The following is a 24,501-nucleotide window of genomic DNA, read 5'->3' on the forward strand; positions in this document are numbered from 1 at the left end:
CCAGAACGTAACCGCAACGTAATCTTGTGACGTTGCCAGTCTGTAACCGCGACCTCCTAGCAACGTCATTTTCCGACGTTGCCAGTCTGTAACCGCGACCTCCTAGCAACGTTATTTTCCGACGTTGCCAGTCTGTAACCGCGACCTCCTAGCAACTTCATTTTCCGACGTTGCCAGTCCATAACCGCGACCTCCTAGCAACGTAATTTTGTGACGTTGCCAGTCCGTAACTGCAACGTTAACTAAGTAACCTATATTTCTCAATTCTACTGCTTATATTGGGGCGGTTCATATGCAGACCTCATTTGCCCAAAATGCTACTTGTTCTTGTATAATAGGCTACATGGTAGCCAACTTTAGGAGGACTATGTTTGTGTGATGTGTAGCGTAACTCCAGCTAATCATAAACAAGGCAGCATTTCCATGTAACATTGTCATTTTATTTCAAACAAAGTGCCAAACAGTGAATTAAAATCTTCTGCCAGTCCCCGCTACAGGTCCTGTCTGTTGGCCCTGACAATGAAGCACAAAATAAGTTAGTGTTCTATCAACATAATTGCACGTGTAAAAAGGCGCTATACAAGTCATAAAAAAATCACATCTAAAATAATATACATCATCAAAAAAAGATGTGATTCTAGATTTTTGTCACATAGCCATGTGAAAGGTTGGATATGGAAGCTGCAATCATGATTCATTCACCTGGCTTGTTTTGAATGGGCTGCCGGGGTGTGTTTGAGTGTCTCCTCTATGAGGAGCTCCACAGCTTTCTCTCCCAGTCCCGTCTTCCACTTCATCACAGCGTCTGGAATTAGAAGTCATGAACTTATTGTCAGCACCATTGTGAACGTTGAACGCTGCGTATAAGCCATAGTTCATGGCATCTCCAAACACTTACCACTCTCTTTCGCAACTCCAGCACCTTAAGGCACTCCTCAAGGTCTTGGAGTTCAGCCTGTGTTTGGGCCACCTGTAAGTCCATCACTGGCACCTCTTCAGTGTGTCTGCCCTGTAGTCGCCTGAATAGGAGAGCCTCTCGCTGGTTCTCCTCCAATGTCTCCATCTTCCGGAGCATAACCTGTAATGTGTCTGTCATTAAAGACAAGTAAAACAAGTTTACAAGAGTTAGCATGATTGGCATACACTGTGGTTCTTCTAGATTAGCTGTAACAATGATGTAAATAACAAATGTTACCTTGAATGGTTGTATACAAAGCATATCTTTTTTTGAGTGTCTTATATTTGCACTTGCCTGGCTGCCAGCTGTTTTCCTGGGCCCCCAATTGGTTCACCTCCACCAGACCAGAGTTGACATCTAGGGGTATGGAATCTGGTGATGCAAAAGTTTTAAGTCATGCTTTTGCTTCAAAACATAGCCTTTAGGTTGCCATGGCTCATACAATTATTGTCACAGTTTTAAACGGTCATTCATTACTCTACCATAATTTCCCAGGGACACAGTGCTAGGCCGTGTGACGGTGGTAGGATAATCTGTACAGAAATTAAAATGGAATGTAGTTTATGTACATAGTTATAGCATATTGATATTAAATGAGTAGCATTGCACATATGTGATCGTTCGAAAGCAGGGCCCCACATCGTAGCGTCGCACATGTGTGATTCTGAACATTCCAACCGACTGTTTTCCGATAGACAAAAACTATATGACAAACGCTATAGTAAGGCTTCAAAATTTACAATTAGTAGGCTAACAAGTAACACTAGCAGGTAGTAGCATTGCTACGAGTATTATGCTAGGTTGCTAGGTAACGGAAGCTAATTAAAGCTACCTAGCTGCCGTTTTGGAAAAATAACTGGTGGAAGCGTCGGAAATATTTAGAACTCACGCATCTAAAGGTTAAAACGAATAAACTTATCCAAAAACAGATGTCATGTACAAATTGGAAAAATTAGTGACATTATACTTTTATAGACGCCATTGCTGTGCATGCCATGGCCGACTGATTAAAACGTGATCAGCCACGCTAGCTCCACAGTCTTTGAAAATTCCGGGCTAAATAAACCATTTTGGGACAAGGTTTTTTAACAGTTCTGAACGTTTATTTTCACTGATTCTTTTGTGGGTGATTTGTGAGACGCTAAACTTTGATAACATGTAGGCCTATGCATTTTCAGTATTTCAACATAACTTTCTGGAGGGTTTAACCTCTACTGTACTGTAGCTAGCGAAATCCTAACGTAAACAATGTGAATCTGATAGCACATAAACAGGCTAAATGGCCTAAATTTCAAACATATACGTATTAGCATGCCCCATCCAATTTCTGAAAATATGTTTATATATTTAAACTATTTCACCTTTGAAGTAGCTAATTTCCAGTTGAAATCCAATGCGTACAAGACGGTGTTGAACCCCTGCAAAATCTCTTCTGAAACCCCAGTTCAGCGATGCGTTGAAATGGGCATGCGCAAAGTTGTTGCTCAGGGGCAGACTGAGGGGCAGGTTTGCTAAGGAAGAATTGTAATATTCTGTGATGACTTGTCTTTGGAAATGAAACTCTTAAGAGTCGCTTACCTTTTGGTCACATTTAACAATTTTGTATCACAAAAATTATTGGAGCACAAATTTGCATTGTGTGTCATACAGCTTTGGTGTGCTATACAAATAATGTTTGCTTAATCATGTTACACATCACACATTGATTGCTTTTGTACATGTTTATAGTAAAGAATGAAAGACTAAATTATATTCCAAATTCAGTCTTTTATTTATTAAAGCTATGTTTCTGCATATGAGAAAATTGATGACCAATGACATGCTGGGGCTGAGCTGCACATTAATTGCATTGTCTACATTTATACGTGCTGGGTGCAATATTTAATATTGTGTGTGATTGAAATTCATGTAGACTATACATTGCAAAGGTGTCAGAACTGAGAGCAGTCCAGTGTGATCTCTCCATCTCTGGATAAACCACTATATTGCACTCGAGATCCGTTGTCCTGCGACCAAAGAACGACTTAACCGCAACTTAACCCATGGTACCAAAATTAATGTATCCAGCCGACCAAGGTACAACGTCGCGGCAACGTTGTCCACGGGTCTAAAAATAAGGTAACCAGCCGACCAAGGTACGACGTCGCGGCAACGTTGTCCGTGGGACCCAAAAATAACGTAACCAGCCGACCAAGGTACGACGTCGCGGCAACGTTGTCATGGGGAGCAAAAAATTACGTAACCAGCCGACCAAGGTACGCCGTCGCGGCAACGTTGTCCAGGGGACCAAAAAATTACGTAACCAGCCGACCAAGGTACGACGTCGCGGCAACGTTGTCCACGGGTCTAAAAATAACGTAACCAGCCGACCAAGGTACGACGTCGTGGCAACGTTGTCCATGGGACCAACTGGCAACATTCCCTTTATAACGTTGCTACGACGTTGCCACAACGTTGCCAGAAGGTAACGTCGCGGGTTACCAACTGAGCACTTACTGGCAACGTTGCCGCACCCAGGACGTCCCCGAATGTTATCAGGAAGTCGCAAGGGAACGTCCCCATGACGTCTTTTTGTAGGGTCCCCTGAAGGTCCCGGGGATGTCGCAGACAAACGTCCCCGGGACGTCCATGTATCGTCCTCATAACATTTAGGGGACGTTCAGGGGACGTTTGTCTGCGACATCATGGGGACGTTCCCTTGCGACATCCTGATAACTTTCGCATACCAAATGCAGAATCAATTTCTGAACCTTAATTTATAGTCTCATTTATGCATATAATGGATATGTATTGTATACAAAGTATACAATGCATATTAGCCTATAGTGCAAAACTAAACTGAATGTGTTCACTTAAACTCAACAATGTAATTTAACTTCTTTATTTTAAAAAATCAACTTGTATAACAGGCTGTATTGTAACTTATGTGTATGCGTATAGAAGAAAAAACACGATTTACAGTATAAACAAACACTTTATTCAAATGCATTTTAAAAGCCTGAATTAATTTTCTTATATTTAATTGTGTCAACCCCTCCTCATCCTCTCCCTCCTCGTCCTCCACCAGTACGTCCGGAATCAACACCTGCAACATGAATTAGCTACAGTTAGACAGCAGATCAAATGCAAAGAACATTAAGTGGAAGTGTATTGTATCCATATGCTCCTGGAGTTATTTTTAGGACCGTAACAAGTGAAACGGAAAGCTTCCCTGACCATCAGTATCCAGATATTTACAACCATCTAGCTAGTGCTAATCAACTTTCCTTCATCTACTCATCGTGAACATTTGTCCGACGTAGCAACGTAGCATGTCATTATGATACTTTTCTTGCAAAACGTCTTGGTTTATTGTAGCTATAGTCTAGAGCTAACTGTCCAAAAGTAGCTTGCTACTCTACAGTAGAGCTAACGCTACTTGACTAGCTAGAGCTGTGGCCTTCACCTGTCCAAAAGTAGCTTCAGCTGTTTTGTATTTTCTGTATCCTTAAAGAGACGACACCACCCAGATAGCAAAAATCATCTGGCCCAGATCCGGCCCAGAGCCTCCATAAAGTCTGGGCCAGATCCGTAAAACGGACTCGGGCCGGTGTCCAACGGCACAATGGGCCAATACCGGCGCGAATCCGTTTTACGGATGTGGTTCACATCCGGACCGACACTGGGCCAGTTCCAAATTATTTAGGTTATATTCCCCATATATGTTAGTTAATGCTCAGTTAGTTCTCAGTAAGGAAATTTTTTTTCAAGATTTTCAAATCAAAAACTTTTATTAATTTTCAAGCCATTAGTTTAAATATATGTACATTCTCAAAAATTAAAACATTATAACAAAAAACACACATTTATATAAAAAAATAAAATACAAATAAACATCTTTCATTAAATCAAATGGATAAAGAAGAAGAAAAGAAGAAAACCATGTCCTAGTTTAATGATTCACTTTAACAATACTAAATGCACACATAAAACAGGAATGAACAATGTTAGACAGAAGACACAAACTTTAAGAGGTTGATGTCTCCTTGGCCATCGCCCTGTCTTTGCGGCCGCCTCCCCGGTCAGATGCCAGGTTGAACCATCTTATGGCGCAAGAGTCAATCTCACTGTCCGGTGCACTCTGATGATTCTTCCTTACAGCTTCTGTTGAGGGAGATTGTCCATCACTTAATAAACTGTCACTAACAGATTCTGAATGTTCCATTTATTCCAGCTAATTCTCCATTGTTTTGACAGCTACTTTACTGTATTTTACAATACTTACTTATTAACAGAGTTCTTGTGAGCATTTCTTTGAATCATTTTTTGCCATTTACTCCTTTCCAATTAATTCTTTTGGCCACTGTGTCAGAGAAAATCTTTGATAGAACATTCCAGGATATTCTCTTGGTGTTCTGTCCTCCTACAGCACCAAGCGCAGAAATCTGACAAGATAAAAAAAAAAGGTTTCTTCTAGATCAAAAGACAAAATATTTGCTACAATTATGCACAGTTTTGTTGGCTCAAGGAATCAGGTCTAAAAATGTTGCTTTGTGAACTCCATGAAGTTTGCAATTCTGCATCAAATGCTGGGTTTATCTGAACATAAACCTGCACTCAACACCAGCTAAACAATATTAACACCCAGTAAACTAAACCAGTGGTTCTCAACCCTGGTCCTCAAGTACCCCCTGTCCTGCATGTTTTAGATGTTTCCCTGTTCCAACACATCTGATTCAAATGAATGGTCGTTAACAGGCTTCTGCATAACTAGATAACAACCCATTCATTTGAATCAGGTGTGTTGGAGCAGGGAAACATCTAAAACATGCAGGACAGGGGGTACTTGAGGACCAGGGTTGAGAACCACTGGACTAAACAGCAGTGATGGATGTCGCTTTAAAGGTGATGATGTAAAAAGACAATGAGGTTGTTGGCTTTATACCATGTTTTGCTTAGCATGAGAATTCCTCGAGTCTTTCAGCCACTCCTCCAACTCCTCCACTTCAGACATGGTGGCCAGTGGGAAACTCATATTGTCCGGCATCTCAGCCACTGGAGTTTCTGTACCCACTCTTGCAGCAAGACTGTTGACAGCGGCAGCAAGTTGCATTTGCTGCTGCTTGATGTGTTCCAGCAGGGTCAGGATGTGCAGCTGAGCCGCTACAGAAAGAGTTAAGAAACAATTAAAAGTGTTACTTTTAGCTGTTACATGCTATTCCTCTCTTCATTATCTATCCATCTATCATATGAAGTATGATATATATTAGGGGTGTCAAACCCTGGTCCTCGAGGGCTGCTGTCCTGCATGTTTTAGATGTTTCCCTTATCCAGCTCACCTGATTTGAATCAATCGTCGTTATAACAACCCATTTAATTGAATCAGGTGTGTTGGAGCAGGGAAACATCTAAAACATGCAGGACAGCAGCCCTCGAGGACCAGGGTTTAGTTTCAAAGAGCACATAATGTAAGTACAAATATTTTTTCATATAGACTTATTAAACCATTTATATGGCCACAGTCTGTTTTAAAATGATTGTACCAGAGCAAGGAACAGGTCCAGTGCCGGTCTTCCCCAGTCTAAAGCTAGGGACGAAAAGGTGGTCTTGGCCATCATCTGACAGAGGGGTGGCAGAGATCCGGCACACAGGACTTGGGGGCAGACGCGTAGGGGTGTCAACCAGTGACATTGGAGCTGAGGACAGGTAGGTAAATTGAGCACATTAAGAACAAAGACATTTGATAAGACCTGTGATATGAAATTGTTTATTGAAGTAGGCCTACCTGTGTCACAACCACGGTCAGATTGCCTCCTCAAATCTGGACGATGTCCAGCAGAGAAGTGGTGTGGAGGACTTGGAAGAATGTAAGGTGGAGGGCTAGGGACAAGTGGTGCAGGAGCTGTAGTATGCCTCGGGCCTGGCAGAGGTCTAGTAGTGGTCTGGCAAACTTCATTGAGGGTAGGTGGAGGAATAGGAGGCAATGGAGTGGAGGTGCGTCTTCTCTTGTTCCACTCATCTGCCTCACTGTCAGAGTCTGTATCACCAAAAATGATCCTAACAAGCAAAGCAAAAGAGATAACAATCTGGTATGTGCAACATAAAAACTAGAATTGAAAAACATTGGCTCATTACTTATCCTAATTAAAAACATCATCTGTTTGTAACTCTGAAGTGTTACAGATCAGTGAGGCCCTCAGATTTTCTCTTACCTTGGCTTACTTTTTCTTTTCCTCATAATCACTTGTTCCTCGTCATCAGTTTGTAACTCTGAAGTGTTACAGATCAGTGAGACCCTCAGCTTTTCTTTTGCCTTCATGTAGTCACCTGATAAAAGTTTTGAAAATCTGAATTGTTAGTAAATTATAAACTGTAAACTTTCAAATATTTCATGATTTAATCATTTCAGTGCCTTATTAAGTTAACTTTCTAAATGATTCCGTACCAGCTCTTAAAAGGACTCGAACATCATACTGTTTCCAGTCTGGTCCTGGTTCCTCCCGTTTTTGGACAGCTCTATTGATGCGTTCATCACTTTTGTAGTTTGGCCACCAAGTCATACCATCTTCAAACCACGAGTCTGATATAATGTTTACTGTTTTTGTTTCAGTAAATTCCACAACTATATACATCTGAAAAAGAAAATGCTACAGATTAAAATGAGCATTATTTCATAATTTCTTTGGAAATAATAACCCAAAATGTTTTCCATTCATTAATTGTCTGTCTTTGTAGTCGTTAGGTATTGTTGTTAGAGTCTGACTTTCAACACGTATTGAGTGCACTTATTGTAGTTAGTTTCTGTACGTCTTAACAACCATTTTCGTTGAAGATACTTACATCATTAAAATTCACAAGTATCCAGAACCCTTTGTGGGCCCTTTTTCATTTGGAGTAAATGTGCTGGTTGGTCTTGGCAGTCATTTGTCTTATTATTAGTCATTAGTCTCCCACTACTCAAACTCCCCACCCTCCCTCCTTATACCCACCACTCCAACTATGCCCTGTCACTATGCATGTGTAAAAAAGGCATGACAACAAACCTATCTTTATAGGGTAAGAGGACACACTTAAAGGAGATGTCTGACACTTTAGCTACCTTAAAAGGGCCTGTTGGTTGAGACACAATGAATGTTCTAAGAAAATCTGAGCCCATGGGATAGTTGAAGAACTTTTCCATTTTTGAGAAAACTTTGAATACTACATAAATTCCTTCCACAGATTGAGTGATGTTATGTAAAACACAGATATCTCTGCCTATAGCAAAAACATTATCGCCTGTGGACACTTTCATTGTCCATTCTTTAGTATGTAGCTCTCTGTACTGTGTTTCAGCTTGAAGGCCATCAGGAACAGGTCCAACATAATGCTGCCTTCTTAGACCCTCTTGACAACCAATGCTGCAGATCTTTTGAACCTCTGATAACCTTCTTACTACCTGAGCAAGAGGAAATTCAGGCTTTCTAACACACCTCTTCAGTTTATGAAGGTAATTTTCAAATGGAAAAGCTGAGATAGTGTCCAAACAACCATGCACATCTGCATCTGCAGACAGGTGGACCAAGGAATGGACATTATACACTAAGGCATCTCTGCCGTACAGCTCCCCAAAATGACTAACAAATGTGCTGAGCAGCGTGTTTGCATATTTACTATACATAGAGCAGAGCTGTGGACTGACAAGGATTGAAATACCTGTAGATAACAACATGAAGTTGTTATAGAAATTACTGTCTAAATATGGTTCCAGAACAACAGGGCCTGTATACAAGAGAAATTGTCTGAACTCTGTAGCTTTCCAACGATCTAATTCTCGAGGGGATCGTGGTTTCCTTGCAAACTCTGCTGGTATATACCTACGCATCTGAGTTAGACTTTCTGAAATCCTGTCAACAAGACTAGAGGACAAACGAAACATCAAAGGGCCCCTCAGCCAAATGTTTAGCAATCGTCGCATTACACCTAAACATGCAAGGTGCATGTAATCAAGGGGAAACCGAGTTACCATACCAACATCTAAATTAGAAAATCCATGAGGTCCTTCATGGTGATGATCCTCATCAGCTCTCTCTGAAAATGATGAGTCAGTCCGTAACATGTAATTATTTAAAGGGTAAGTCATTCGTCTGTTAATGTAAACACCTGGCTGGTGTCGTGGAAATTTTGGAATACAGTTATAATGTGTGTGTTTCAAATATGAGGAACGGAAGTCTAAGAAGAGTCAACTCCATTTGGTAGAGATGCCATTTGCAGTTTATGACACCTGGGGGGAAGAGACGGCTGGTCTGGAGACAATGTGGATTCAACTGTATTGTTAACTGATCAAACTGCTCTGACCCTTCCTGTAGACTTGTTTGAAGTGGCCCACACAAAGGACAGTTGACCATTTGACTGGTGAACTCCTGTGGTTTTACTATCTACTGGTTTGGGGAGAGAGGCCACATTAAAGAACCGTGGGAACTTGATAAGTCAAACTGTCACTGAGCAGTGCTGACCAATCAACAGAGTTCAGAGGAATCATTCGATCTAAAGTTTATATAAGGCAGGGTTTTATGATTGTTCTTCATCACTCTGGCGAACGACCTGTGGCTAGCACCTCCTTCGTTATGACTGATCACAAAGTACTTTGTTAAATCATGATCTGTATAAGCAAAATAAATTGTAATAAACCCACATCTCTTGACTACTCAGATCTACACAGTGCCGCTTGAATTTCCACCATTACACTTGGTGGCCAGTAGGGGGATCCTCGTTGGTCTACGGCGTTCAGCAGGCGGCTCCCCTCGGCGAATTGATCTTCCGGCAAAAAGCTGCCTTTCCTTCCGCCATGCGTGAGACAGCAGGGCCAGGGGGGGCGCCCGTTGGACGTTTTGTGGCTGACGCGGGGTCTTCAAAAGAACCGTTGAGATATTCTTTTGGTTACTGTGTGATATTGAATTGTCTAAATGTGTGTTTTTAGGCTATTGTCAATAATTCGGTTAAGTAAGTAATTGGGCAGAGGTAAAACTGTCCTGTACGTGTAAAGTCGTACGAATTAATAAGGTAATGTTGTTGAACCTATCTTTTACGTGAAAGTCGTAAAAAAATGTCTGCAGAAGTGTGTCGACGGACACACACAGAGGTAGTGTTGTTGACGAACAAACACATAGAGGGAGATAAATTCACATGTTATATCGTGTTATGTGTCTTTTTGAGACCCTAAGGATTAGAATATGTTGGGTTAGTGATAGTTTGAGAAATTGTATTGGCATTGGTGCAGTTCTTATTTATTAACGGCCTAAACGTGATTCTAAGTCCCGAGAGAAAAGTTTACTTGTGAGGAAATCAGCTGTGTGAGTGAGAGTGTTTACAAAGGGTTTGAGTCCCTGAAGGTGGAGAACAAAGAAAAAAAAAAGGTTAGGAAGTATAGCCCTGTGAAATTTCAAAGTAGAGGTTTTAAGTTTGCAACACGCGTGTTCATTTTTTGTTTTAATTACAAGTTATGTTTTTTGAGGTTGAAAGAAGTATGAGTAACTAATGGTGTCTATTATTCAACCTATATACAAATTACAAAAATCAAAATTTTTATTATTTTTCAAAACTTTAATTATTTTTCGGTTTGAATATTTGTAATTTATGATTGTGCAGTTATTTTCATTGAAAGTTGTGAAGTCGGAATTTAATTGTTTTTAGAAAAGAAAAGGGGTAATTGTGTCTTTATTTTCCGTTGTTGGTTATCGTTTATGGATTGTAATTCTAAAAATGAATGGTCTGGAGGCAGAATTGACCTGTCCAAACATCGATTACATGAAACAAAAGTATGGTAACGATATTTATGTTTATTGCAAATGCAAATATGGATTGATAAATGTGGATTTTCGATTGTGGGGTCGTTTTGTTTTAAGGACCTTATTGTATTGCGAAATAGGTTCGTGGAGAGAAATAGATACACAGTTTTTTTTAAGTGGAGAAAAGAATAGATTTTAGCCTGATTGGAGAGCTTTTTCTGATTGGATGGAGATAGGTCAGGTATCTTCTGACATCTGCCATCTTTATAAATTTGCTTTGGATTCCCGCAAAGATTGAAGCTTGTGCCTTGACTTGCAATTGCCATTGTGTTTCAAAGAAGGAGAGGTTAAAGTCCTCTCCGGAACAAAGGGTTTGAGTCCCTGTTGTGTTTGGAATAAGCGTGTTGTGGGCTATGGTCAAAGCTGATGCAGAGCGTGTTGACATGCTGTTGAAAAACATGTAGGCCAACACGAATTGCTAGGTAAGGTCAATCCAAAATGCGTGCTTTAATTGTGGGAATTTGAGCAAAATGTACGTGAATGTCCGGAGATGTGTCATCTTTGTTGAAAGTTTTCTGGAAATTGTGAGCGAACTCTCGCAAAATCAGAGGGGTTCGTGACCGGAAGTTGAGTTCCGAAATGGTGGCGTACAATGTTTATCGGTTATGACACTGTTGGTAGAGGAGAGACGATTGACTTGTTATATTGTTTTACAACTCTGTGTTAACCATTATATGTTTGATGTTAGACTTTACATCGGTCTGATTACCGCCAGAAGGCATTTGTTTTTGAAGACATTCTGCTTTGAAAATGCTAATGTTAATGTTAATTCTTTGACTGAATTCTCCACTTGAAAAGAGGCGCATGCGCTTGAGCCTAGCGGAAGTTGATTCTTTCAGTGAAGCTCATTCTGCGTGCAGTGGCCCAAACATGAGTGCAAAAAAAAATATCACTAATTTTATAGAGAATTTGACGTTGAATTGAGAAGTATATTGGTTGGAAAACAGATGTGTGTTTCTGTTTCTTTGTCAAACTTAAGAAAATATTGTGAGTTGCCATACTCTTGATTTGGAAATTATGTACAGACCGATTTTCTATATTATGAGCTTGATTCGTTATTGAATAACACGCTGGAAATTTAGTTTTTGGGTAGGATAATTGGTAAAAGGCCAGTTTTGGCAACAAAAGCGGTATTCATTTTAAGAATTACAATCCCGGGGTTATTGAAACTTTTATAGAAAGTTATGTGTTCAAACGGAAATGATTACGTTGTTTAAGGAATATTTTTGTTTATGTCTGGAAATGTTCGATGGTTTTAATTTTAAATTTTGTGGGAGTTCACAGATGTTACTGTTGTTTAGCCCCTTCAGACCTGATTTTTTTCTGCTGGGCAAAAAAAATTGTTCCTAGTTGCTTCTTACTCCTTTATAGCATAGAAATAAAGGGGAAAAAAAACTTTTTTCAAAACTCATGTTTTTATTGGTATTTTTTCATGTCCATTACAATGGACGCCAGGACTAAATGAGCGTAAAACGCTATGAAAACTTAGTTTTACATAGGCCATGTTTTTAACATAGGAATCATGTAAAAGTGGAACCTCCAAACACAATTAAGTTGATTATTATCTTATTATCTTATCTTATTGTTATACTTTTAATATTGTAAGCTAATAACAGATCACACAACTATTAAACAAATGGAAAATAACAAAAATACATCTCCAGGATTTTCCCATATATTCTCTCATTTGCGATGAGCAGCCTTAAAGCAGTTTCGGTGTTGCACAAAGCAAAGGTGGATGTTGCATTTGTCACAGAATACACGTGTTTTTCCTGTGCAGTATGGCCTCTTGCACCTGGTGGCCTCTGTCTTCTCATCATAATTTGGCATGTGGTCAACCATATCATACTGCACTTCAGGTAGAGGTCTTGCATCTTGAACTCGTGGTCTGTGGGCATGTGGTTGTGGCTCTGGAGACATACTGGGCCTTCCACGTTTTGCTGCCACTGGTTTATGGACACTCACCAGACACCGGGCCACATTCATCTTGAAATGGAGGAGATCCAGGGTGTCTTTTGTCTGGAGATTGGCCCTCTTGGCATCCAGCCTGTACTCCAGCCAACTGTTGACCACAGCCAGATCAAAAGCATGTGTGATCATTCTCAGGGTCCACTTTCTTGACCGAATTTCTGTGCGGTACAGACTGACAAGTTGATCAAGCAGGTCAACACCTCCCATCGCTTCATTGTACAGCTTGACCACCTCTGGACGGGACATTTTCAAAAATATTTTCTGCTTTTTATCCCACCGCTGCACCTCATCCATCCTGCCATCACCAACAAAGTTGGAGGCCATGACAACTGATCTGCTGTCAAACCATTTGACCAGTGCGACCTTACCATCACGGCTTACAGCTTCATCGCAGCTTCCTCGTGGCATTTTTGTCATCACTTTGTCGGACTGTAGAGGAGGGTTGGCAAAGCGACAGATCCTTGCTGTTCCAGCGGCATGAATTTTCCTCTCAGCCAGCAGTTCCAGAATATTGTATGACGTGAAATAATTGTCAAAATACAATTTGTGGTTGGCCTCTGTGATGCGCTGGCAGAGATGGTACACCACTCCAGCTCCAAGTCCTAGCTGCGTCTTCAACTGCTCTGACACTTCCATTGTAGCCCCTTGATGCAGCAGGAAGTCATAGGCCATGCCACTTTTCCCACACAGGAAGTATAATTTCACCCCCCAAGGGTGTGGCTTGCCTTTAACATACTGCTTGACGGAGAGAGCTCCACGAAATGGCACCATTTGTTCGTCAACACAAAGGTTTTCCTCTAGTGGAAGCTCCAAGCATCTCCTGCGCAGGGCATCATAGAGAGGACGTACCTTATAAAACACGTCATTGTTCTCTGCTGGCCTCTCCAAATTGTTAACCAAATGCAAATGTGACCGAAGCTGGAAGAATCTGTCACGGATCATAGTGTTACGAAAAAAATACCAATGTCCATCCCGGCTTCCCAGTACATGGAGACTCTTGGCATTTTCATCACGCCCATAGCAAGGTGGAGACCAATGAGGGTTCTGAGTTCTCCTGAACTGGTGGGTTTGAAACCTAGTGTGCCACTTTGCATTGCATAGATGTTGGTGCTGTCAGACATCAGATCGAAGAGTTCATCTGGTACATACGGTTTGAAGTATTCGTATGGGCTCATGGGATGTCGGTCATAAATGAGATGATTCTCAAAGGAAGTATCAATGATTGTGGTGAATGGCCTATGGCGCCACTTTATCTCATCCTTCCTGGTTACTGTAATCTGCTCATGGACATCTTCCTCTCTGTTCACAGTAATCTCTTCCTGATCCTCTCTCACTACACTTTCTTCTATCTCAACCTCAGCTTCCACCTCAAGTTCAAGCATGCATGGAACCTCTTCACTGTCACTTTTCTCTCTCCCTCGTCCTATCCAATAACAAAACAATTCGATTTATAACTATTTTTCCATAGTCTCACTCATATTTTATGCAATTTACATATTATATAAGGCATACAACTTTGTACTATACTCTCAACATCTACACTTACCCTCTATCTCATTCCTGCTCTTATCTTCCTCATTTCCTGAATCCAAGCAGTCAAGATCAGATAACTCTCCATTTACAAGGTGATCTAGGAAGTCTGCGACTTTATACTCTAAAAGCACATGTGTGATAAAATGGGTTATATACCTAATATACACATATATATACAATATAAATCAATTGTGAAGTCATAGTTTAGCTATGAAATGCTTATAGGTATTTTTTTTCTTTGCATGTAGACACTGACTAAATGTGTGCTGGCTAATATCTCTTGACTCCCGATGTCCATTGGGATGGACATTAAACTTTTAAAAAATCCTGTAACATAATTAAATGGAATATTGTCAAAATAACTTGAAATATTAACACTTGAAATGGTTAAAATTATGCTGAGAGAAAATGTATTAGGCTAGCATGAACATTAATTAACATTTTTAATTAAATATAGGCACTTACTCCTCCCTCTCTCGAGCTTCAGAGCCATGCTTGTCTTGTCTGATGTCTGAAGCGCTCTCAGATCAAGTCAAAGGTCATTGCACCATTGTGATTGGATAATAAAAAACCAATGAATGATAAGCATCATTCAAATAATGAAATCACAGATTTTCTATTGGTTTAGACCCAGAAATATGCAATGTCCATTCCAATGGACGCCAGGTCTGAAGGGGTTAAAGAAATATGTAAATGGTTATGAAGAAGTGATTAGAAAGAATGAGCCAGTCCGAGGGACTGAAGTGTATACATGGGGAACCAGGTCGAGACTGAAGCGCGATTGTTAAGGCCTAATTTTTATGTTGAAGTTAAAATAGTACTAATAGTTGATAGAATTGTAAATATTGAGGTTCTGTTGTAAATATAACCATGGGTAATTGTTTTACATGTTTTAAGAGGGTAGACTTGTCCCTAGAAAGAAATCCGAAGGCTGACATGATTCTAGCGAATTTGCCAGTCCGCTGTCTGTTGAACCAAGTCTTTTACAAATTGCTAGGATAGCTGGGATCTGAGAGGAAGAAAATCTAGGCCGTGACTTTGTTGGCTAATGGCTAATGGTGAAAACGTGGAGGAAGTGCATTTTGCTCTGTCCTGAGACAAAGGAGAGTCCAGGAAGTTGAATTTACAACTATGGCAACGACATTGGCTAATAAACTAACAGACCGACAGGCGGGTACAGGCTAGTAAAGGAATTGCAGCTTGATATTTGAGATCCAGGATGAGTAACCGCATGACGCATGCGCAGATGGAAATTGAGAAATTGACTAAGACGAAAATTTAGAGAAATAGATAAATTTGAAACGAATTTACATATTAATTTGGGTATTTTTGAAATATGTTGGGTGATGAGTATTTTGAGACATTTGCTAACAAGGTTTTGTATGTTTGAGGACATTTTAAATGAGTTTCAGAAATTCCGAGGAAAGGGGGCTAAAAGAGTCCCGTGACGTTGAGTCTTACAAAGGTGATCCCAGAGGGTGTAATTCTGCATAATTATGTGAGTATTAATGGTGAAAGATGTGTCCGTTTAGATGAATTCGAAGTTTGGTGGTTTACGAATGTATGATTTAACATTTGTTCTAAATCCTAGCCAAACAGGGAGGTAGAAGCCTTTCAGACCAGGACTTGTATTTACGAGCGGAACATCTGTGGTGTGTGATGGTATCCATAAAAATGCAGAAATTAGACCCTGGTTCATAAATTAGTTCTAATTGAATTGGAAAAGTTATACTTTAGCAAAATTAAGTGAATAGATGGTAAACGCCAACCATCTGTGTTGTTTAAAAAAAAGAGAAAAAAGGTTGAGAGTTTTTGCTTTGTTCCAGAGGGCGCTGTTTGTTTGATTTGAGTTTTGAAATGCGCGATGGTTTATTTGAGTTGATTCACTAACAAAGAGTAATTGAGATAGCTGGTAAATATAGGAATATTCAAAGGTGTATACGTTACATGCTTTGATAAAACTTTTGAGGAGTTAAAGAATAAGGTTTTGTTTTACGGGTTTATGTTAAATTGTGAATTTAAAGGTTTAAAAGAAAAAGGGAGAGTTTATATTTTCTTTTGTCTTAAGGGCATGGTACAATGTTTTGGGATAAACAGTTAGGCTGTGATGAGGTTGTTTTATTATGGTATTGGTTCATAAAGAGGGTTATGATCATTTGGTTTTGAGATAATTCGGGAAGACTCATTAAGTCTGATAAATTGTGGTGTGATGGTTGGAACGAAGTAGCTTGTTCTGGACTGCAGCCAAAGCAAGTTATGAAGTTCTACCTATCTAACCTATATAGAAATATAGATGGGGTATAAGTTTGGTTAATGGTTACATTAAGAACATTTTATGGTCTATGTTTTATTTTGGAATCATACAGATTAAATTCTGGTTTAGGGTAGTGATGCTGGTTTTCTACATGTCTTGGAAAAAGAGAGAGTTGATTTGGTGAATTTAAATACAGAAAATTTTTTTAAAAGGGAATCTGAAATGTAAAGGTATTCATTTGAACTGTTCCTAAAGGTTTTTTTTTATAAGAAAAGATAATATGAGACTAAAAGATGGGGTAATTTGGTTGTTTTCAAAAATAGTTTTATTTTATACAAATTGGTTCAATAGTTGGTTGCTTCAGTGTAAGCTTGTTAATTCATAAAAGGGAAAAGAGTTAAAATATTTACTGATAGTTAAATACATCATTGGTGTTACATATGATTTTGGGAAAGGTATGGAAACAGGAAGTTTCTTAGTTTGATCTGGGCCACAACTTGCTTTATGCAAATGTGGAATTCACTCTAACAATTATGATTATTCCACAGGGAAAATGCTAGTGCTGATACTAGCTGGAGCAGTTTCTGGATTGCCTGAATGCATTGATGAACTAACTAGAATATGTTTTTGATACGTATGTTTACAGGAAGTGATGAGATGATGTTGCTATGTCCGGATGAGCCTAACTTGACAAATTTGGGCTTACAGGACTCTTTTGAGGAAAATTGTTGTGTGACCTTGATACAACATTTGTTACAGATTCTTTAAGGGAAGCGCAGGCTTCTTAGAGAGGAAGAGATGACGTTTAGGAATTTATGACTGACTGATGACTGACTGATCCAAACAGAGAGTGACTATGGGGGTTTTATGGTTTTATGAATTTAGTTTCAGTAGTTTGGATTTGTGATAGGATTGTGAGGGTTTGATATGATATTGCTGAGTTGAAAATATTGGACTGTATTTAACCCAGAGTGAGAATGTTGTTTTGTTTGAGTATATTTGATAAGAATTACAGAATACAGCGGACAGATGGAGAAAGGAATGGTGGAATGGAGATTCGAACTTGGACTAATCCACAAGAAAATGCGTTTTGGAAAAAGGAAGGATATGAGAATAAAAAATGGAGGTTATATGGTCTGCATAAAACATTTATCTTGAGATTTTGCTAAGTTAACACATGGAAAGATCATGCCTCTACAGTTTGTGTGATATCAAGAATGCATTATTTTTGCATACAAGAGGATTTGTAATGGATGCATAGTCATTTTGTCAGTATTTCATATGTGGGACAAGTATTATGAGAAAAGGAATTTAAACACGATAAGCTTCACAGTTAAGGTTATAGAAACTATTTGGGTATTGATAGATGGATTTTGTAGAGTTCAATTTTTGGAGAAGTGATACTGTTTTGATGGTTGTTGGATGGGAAGAAGCTTTAGACTTCTCAGGGGCTCAGTGATCAAGCTTTTGTTAATTTAGATTATTTTCGATGGGATTTTTCTTTGATGTTATGTAATGATAATGGGTCACACTTGTTTAAGGAAGTTATTTTGGTGTTGATAGGATTCAACATTGTGTTAATCACTTCAGTTGAATGAGAGAACAGAACTTTGAAGACTAAGTCAGACGACAAGAAGTCAGTTACCTTTAACTGACCTCTGTGAGAATGTGCTTGTTTATCACTGTGCAACCTTTTTGGAGTCTATTTTGTGTGAGATTCACAGGCAGGTGAAGGAGGCTATTCCTATGACTGGACCGCTGCATGATTTGATACCAGAGGACTGGATCGTGGTGAAGGACCTGAAACGCCTGGTAAAACCCAAGGTGGACGGGGCCATACCAGATTCTCCTGACGACTAATCCGGCGGTTAAGATCGGAGGGGAGAGCAACGTGGATACACGCTAACCATTGCAAGCGTGCACCTTGTCTGGAGACGGAAGCAGAGGATACGCGTTCTGCGTAGTACCAAGGAAATTTCCGAGCTGTACGCGAAGTGCAGTGTCGTTGAAAGTTGCCCTGAGCAATTTGATCGTCGTTTGAAATTGGTTGAAAGTCGACTACACTGACTGAAAGAAGTTTGTCTACAAGCCAACTGAAGATGGCATCCGTTCCGACAACCTGGACTTTGTGGTGTACGGGGTACAATGGGTTTTGTCTTGAGACTAGCATTTCTTATGTTAATGTTTGAATTTAATTTTTCTTGATTAATTGTTTGGGGTTATGCTATTGTAAAAAAAAAAATTTGTGGCATTGTCATGGAAATTTTGGAATACAGTTATAATGTGTGTGTTTCATATATGAGGAACGGAAGTCTAAGAAGAGTCAACTCCATTTGGTAGAGATGCCATTTGCAGTTTATGACACCTGGGGGGAAGAGACGGCTGGTCTGGAGACAATGTGGATTCAACTGTATTGTTAACTGATCAAACTGCTCTGACCCTTCCTGTAGACTTGTTTGAAGTGGCCCACACAAAGGACAGTTGACCATTTGACTGGTGAACTCCTGTGGTTTTACTATCTACTGGTTTGGGGAGAGAGGCCACATTAAAGAACCGTGGGAACTTGATAAGTCAAACTGTCACTGAGCAGTGCTGACCAATCAACAGAGTTCAGAGGAATCATTTGATCTAAAGTTTATATAAGGCAGGGTTTTATGATTGTTTTTCATCACTCTGGCGAACGACCTGTGGCTAGCACCTCCTTCGTTATGACTGATCACAAAGTACTTTGTTAAATCATGATCTGTATAAGCAAAATAAATTGTAATAAACCCACATCTCTTGACTACTCAGATCTACACAGTGCCGCTTGAATTTCCACCATTACACTGGGAACATTTATCACATCCGTGATATCCATTGTGAGCCTTTGTGTTTTTTACAAATGCCCTAGCAGGTGTATCACACACAACAGAAACCAGTTCAAGGAACACTTTTTTCCCACTGAAATCAAAACCTCTCTGTAGCTGTTGTAACTCACATGTGAAGTCTCGCAAAAATTCTTCAGCTGGATAAGGTTTTTTACTGCCACAAAAAATGCCTATGACAACAGGTTCCTTCATTGGAACACTTAACAGAAGTCCTAAAATAGGCCATAACTGAATATTTGTGCTTTTAAACAGTGGTAACCCATCAATATCAATCTGCAGCTTGAATTTAAAGCCATCAGCAACATTGCGTATATGTTGAGATAAGGTGTTACGAAGCGCTGCCAAGATACCTGTATGATGATGCAACCCACCACATTTTTCTTGTATTTTGTAATTAATTTCAGTTTTGAGGACAGTCCTAGCATCTTTTGGCAGTTCTGGGTGGAATACCCTCAACAGGGTAAGGAGGGCTGTGAGCGCGACCAAAGAAATACTGAACTGTACAGCCCAATTGGCTAAGCTGTCCAAAAGGCTCACATGCTCTTCATCAGTGTCAGCATCAGACTCAGAAACCATTTCTTCTTCCCCCCATTCTATGTCTGTGTGATGGTCATCTGAATTGTCATCCTCAACCTGAGTAGAGTCACAATCATGGTTGCCATCGCTGTCATTGGTGTTAACACATGGGTCTGCCCTGTTTTCTACCGCCTGTTCTGGTAACTGAGAGTCGTCTGCAATGTCATGGAGTCGTTTTTCTAATGCAAAGCGTGCCCTCCGCCTGACTCCGGAGTCTGTTAATGGAGGTTGCCTCCTTTTCATCTTCTCTCTAAAATAGATTCTGACAGAAATACATGTTTTAGGGTCCATCTGGGGTTTAACCCCAGCCCTCTATTGATGTAGTATGTGTCTGTATGTGTGTGTATCAGACATTTATCTGAATTACAACAAAGTTAATACAAAAAAACAAAACAAGTTAACACTTTTCACTCATTGTTTCCAAGGGGTGTCATAAATATTGTAACACATTGTATGTTTGTGTTTGACTCACCTTCCTGTTGTGCTGAAGACGTGATGTGTGACTCCTTTCTGTTACAGTTTTCCAGGTAAACCTCAAACTGAAAGAACATTTTTTACATGACTAAGATCATGTTTTAACAAATGAATACAATCAGATATTATTTCTCAGATCAGAATCAACTAATTAAGTGCCGTTACAAATTATATGGTGAAATAATAAAATACAATGGAAAGTGCATCATTTTTGATTGGCCGATTGACTCTGAAAACTAGCTGTTCACAAGCGACAACTTGCTTCTGAATGGTCATTTCAAGTAATTGACAGTTGCCGTTGCCAATGCTCATCCATATCCTAAAATAAAATATATTGAATAAATCATGTAATATTTGTTTTCTCTATTCACTATCAACACCGTCCTATCCTCAGAGACTTCATTTTAAGTCGTTGTGTTATTTAAACATTCTCTCTAATCTGCAGATTGATAATATGCTTCTTATAAAACCCACAACTCAGATTAATTTTGTAACTCTGTTAGTGAAATGACAAACACTTTCTCCATTAAGGAGTTAACAGTTTGCCCTGTAGCAGAACAGCAATCAGATGTTTTTCAATCCGCAGACATTATCCTACGTAATCAGTTGTGAAACGTCGCATTTGCACTACAATGCATTTCACAATGCATTTTAGAAACAGTATAATAAAACTGAATTCCCTGAAATGTTCAAATAGGGCTGTGTTTATACATGTTTAATACAACTAAATGTCCCATTATTTTCACCTTGTATGCATTGCAGTAGGCTAATGTGTATGAGTTCTCATTATCTCGCACGCTACCTCACCAATTTAACAATCCTAAAAACCAACTGCTATTTGAATCAACTATTTAATGAGGCAGCAATTCAGTATTTCTTTTTAACTCACTGGGGGAGTAGGATTTTGGCAACACTGTTTTTCATACCTGCCGAAATCCTCCCCCCCTCATATCTTGGGACTATAAAATCTGACACCCCCCAACTATGCGGGGATGTGGACAATCTGGATGGCGACACTAACTGGGTAATAGCTTGTCAACTGGTATTGAATACAATACTTTTTTCACTACTAGACACATTTATAATGAAGCATTGGTATTTCTTTGTATAAGTGGTAATGTTATTATAGGTGACAGTGACAGTTTTTGCCATTCCTAATGTTTGATCATTCATTATCATTCCACAAATTAATCTTAATGTTTACCCAAAATGCTGCCTGCCGTAAACATCCCTGACCTGTTTTCATGATCAAGCCTCAAACTTGTTAAAACTCTTATTTAAATGATCACTTTCTTTCTTTTTTTCTACCTTTTGTTAAATATATCATTATAGTTTTTTGTTTAAAATAAATGTGATGGAACCAATCAAAATGTCATCATTTATTAGATGTTTTTCACTAGCCATTCACAAAGGGAAGGTCCAGGCTTGGCTTATCAGGTACTAAAACCAAGCACTGTACATTGCAAGTTAGAAGACACAAACTAGGCTGTGGGAAGCAGGATCTATAAAATGGATATGATTGTAAACACAAAACAGTTGTGTGGAAAGTAGTTTACTGAGAGGGAAATAGAAGTTGAATTCTGGTAGGAGGGACCTGTGAGCAGGGGCCTTTTTATATAGCCTACATTTGTAAAATAATGTAGCTATACTCATTTACCAGACGATTATATGCCAATGAATTGGCATATAGTGCATTTAGTAAGTATACCTATAACAGCAAGTACAACGTAATCAAGAATCAGAAGTGAATGGTTCTACTAAAAGTGATTCGTACAAATGAATACAAAAGACGATGCTCGCTTTTACCAGACAGTGACAACAGCAGTCGCAACTACAACATAATTCACATATTACCCTCATTCCGATAATAGGACAGTGTAGCACAACATCAACATCGTTTTTCAAGTGCAGCTCCAAAGTACGTCTATTTTCTTGCAATCATTCGGATTTTACGAGTAGCATGACATACTAATCGTATAGGCTCTAAAGTGCAGCACAACATAACTTATATTTTGATGAAACATGAATTAAATAGCCTAATGACAGTTTCCTCAAAGCCTAAGACGAGGGAACCTAGGCTTGTAAAAATTGCCAATCTAGGCTTGTAAAAATCACACTTCTTATTTAAGATTCTTATATGTTTAATGTGTGCACCTTCCTGCCACAGTAAATTCCTTGTCTGTGTGAAGTTTCTTGGCGAATAAAACCGATTCTGAAAAGTATTAATAATTGAAAGACGTAGAAACAGAAAAAAGTTGGAACAGTGAAGAGCGTTGGCCAATCGGATTGATTCCTTGTTTCTTGTAACGTAGCAACCGTTGGTCATTGTCAACATTTCTAACCTAGAATCTAGGTTTCAGTATCAAGATGGAGGAGAAACTAATCATGTGTACCTGCACAACCAGTCCTGTTCAGACACTGAATTTAAAGATGACATAAATATAATAATCCATGGTGCAGGTTTGCCGATGTTGTCGTTGTCCCTGGTGAGTTTTTTTAATACTTTTAAATTCAATCTCGTCACATTACGTGACTTTGTTGTGCAACTGCAAAAGCTACTCTAACTCTGATTAAAATGCTGCTGCAAAAAGGCTGAACTATTGTGGGTAGTAGATAAGATTATGTTACATCTAGCCAGCGGATCATGTATGTCAAAGTGGTATTTGTACAGAACACCGTACTGTAGGCGTGAATAATGCATGCATGGTCATCATCGTCGTCCATCTTTAGCCGAAGCGAAGCTAGAGAGAGGATTCAATGGGAGATTTCCTACAGTAAGCTAGATCTACTGCTTCAAATTGAAAACGGAGACGATATTTTGATTACAGACAAGTTCCTTAACCTCTGTTGTCAATATCGCCGATAAAAAGTAAATACTGTTACAAAGCATTTGTTTGTAGGTAACGAACGATAGACGTAGCTAGCTATGTGACCTGGTTTCGCCGTTCTATGGCAGCTATGATGACAGTCATAGCTAGCGTTGTAAGCACTCGTCAATAGAATGGCCATAACTTGAAAACAAAAGATCATATTTCAAAATTGTCTGCTGTTCTACATTGCCCACACAATTATGTATATAGTCATATCAACTCTAACATGGCCTGTATCTTGTATTGAAAGTGCTCGAAAATTAGCTCGTCTAATGTATGGTGGACTGAGAAAACATATTTGTCAAAGCGGAACGAGCGGATGTCGTAGGAGAATTCCTACTGTTAGATTTACTGCTTCAAATTGAAAACGGAGAAGATATTTAGAGGAACGACAAGTTTCTTAACATCTGTGTTCAATATCGTCAACTAAAAGTAAACACGTTTCAGTTACGAAGCCTTTGTTCGTAGTAACGCCAGCTCCAGTAAACCTTTCGTGACCCCGGTTTGGCTGCTTAAAGAAAAATGATCTAGCTAGATTATGTACACTTTAAGCTCAATGTACATACCTTGTTTGGCCAATTTCCCATTTGATTGTGGAAAAAAGTAGAACCGTTTTTAGTTATGGAGAGCCATCGCGCTAGCTTGGAATTGCGTTATCCCACTCATCACTTAAGTGGTCATAACTTATAAACAAAATAGTCTATCTTAAATCTGCTGTTCTGAATTCACGACAAAATTGCGCACATTTCATACACGCTAACCTGTCCTCTAGCTTGTAGTTAAAGTGGTTAAAAATGAGGTTTTCTAAAAACCTCATTTTATGTGCTCTATGTGCTTATGCAATCTTCTCCGTCGCCTATGGAGAAGATTTTTGTCAGAATGGCTCCGTGAAATCGTCTTGATAAAGGATGATTTGCCTAACATAATCATACAAATATTTATATAATTAGAAAGCCCTACTTCTTGTCTTCAAAATGGTATAAACAGTTCAGGTCTATTATTTGAAAAACTACGCATATTCAGGCAAGGAAAATGTTAAACAGTGTCAAAATTTGACGCGGTGAGAAACAGTTCTGTCAGTGCATGACAGACTTTAAAAGTTATCAATGAGAAAAGTAACAGCACACTAGAGCAGTTCAGACTTTATCAAATGAAGTTTGAACGGTGTTTCTAGCTTAAACGGTGTGAA

The 24,501-nt window shown here is 39.2% G+C and overlaps 2 protein-coding genes across 2 annotated transcripts in view; one reads left to right on the top strand and one right to left on the bottom strand.

The window, feature by feature from the left end:
* LOC134017173 (protein phosphatase 1 regulatory subunit 15B) overlaps nt 1–24,501 on the top strand; it is a 598,478-nt gene that overhangs the window by 13,797 nt on the left and 560,180 nt on the right. The gene's annotated exons all lie outside the window — the stretch shown is intronic.
* On the bottom strand, nt 4,965–7,682 carry LOC134028905 (uncharacterized). Its single transcript, XM_062473193.1, has 7 exons — nt 7,383–7,682; nt 7,150–7,264; nt 6,723–6,994; nt 6,481–6,633; nt 5,883–6,100; nt 5,268–5,382; nt 4,965–5,101 (listed from the first exon to the last, which is right to left on the bottom strand). Exons 1-7 carry the CDS (start codon nt 7,567–7,569, stop codon nt 4,965–4,967), a joined length of 1,197 nt encoding a protein of 398 aa, XP_062329177.1. The 5' UTR covers nt 7,570–7,682.

This window comes from Osmerus eperlanus, chromosome 1 (assembly GCF_963692335.1).
Source record: "Osmerus eperlanus chromosome 1, fOsmEpe2.1, whole genome shotgun sequence".
NCBI lineage: Eukaryota > Metazoa > Chordata > Actinopteri > Osmeriformes > Osmeridae > Osmerus > Osmerus eperlanus.

Bases quoted from the DNA above. Each gene is read 5' to 3' on its own strand.
- LOC134028905 (XM_062473193.1), bottom strand. From the start codon at position 7,569: ATGTATATAGTTGTGGAATTTACTGAAACAAAAACAGTAAACATTATA. The intron at 6,634-6,722 runs GTAGGCCTACTT...ACCTGTCCTCAG, and splicing joins TGACCGTGGTTGTGACACAG to CTCCAATGTCACTGGTTGAC. The intron at 5,102-5,267 runs GCAAAAAATGAT...CTCCCTCAACAG, and splicing joins TAATTGGAAAGGAGTAAATG to AAGCTGTAAGGAAGAATCAT.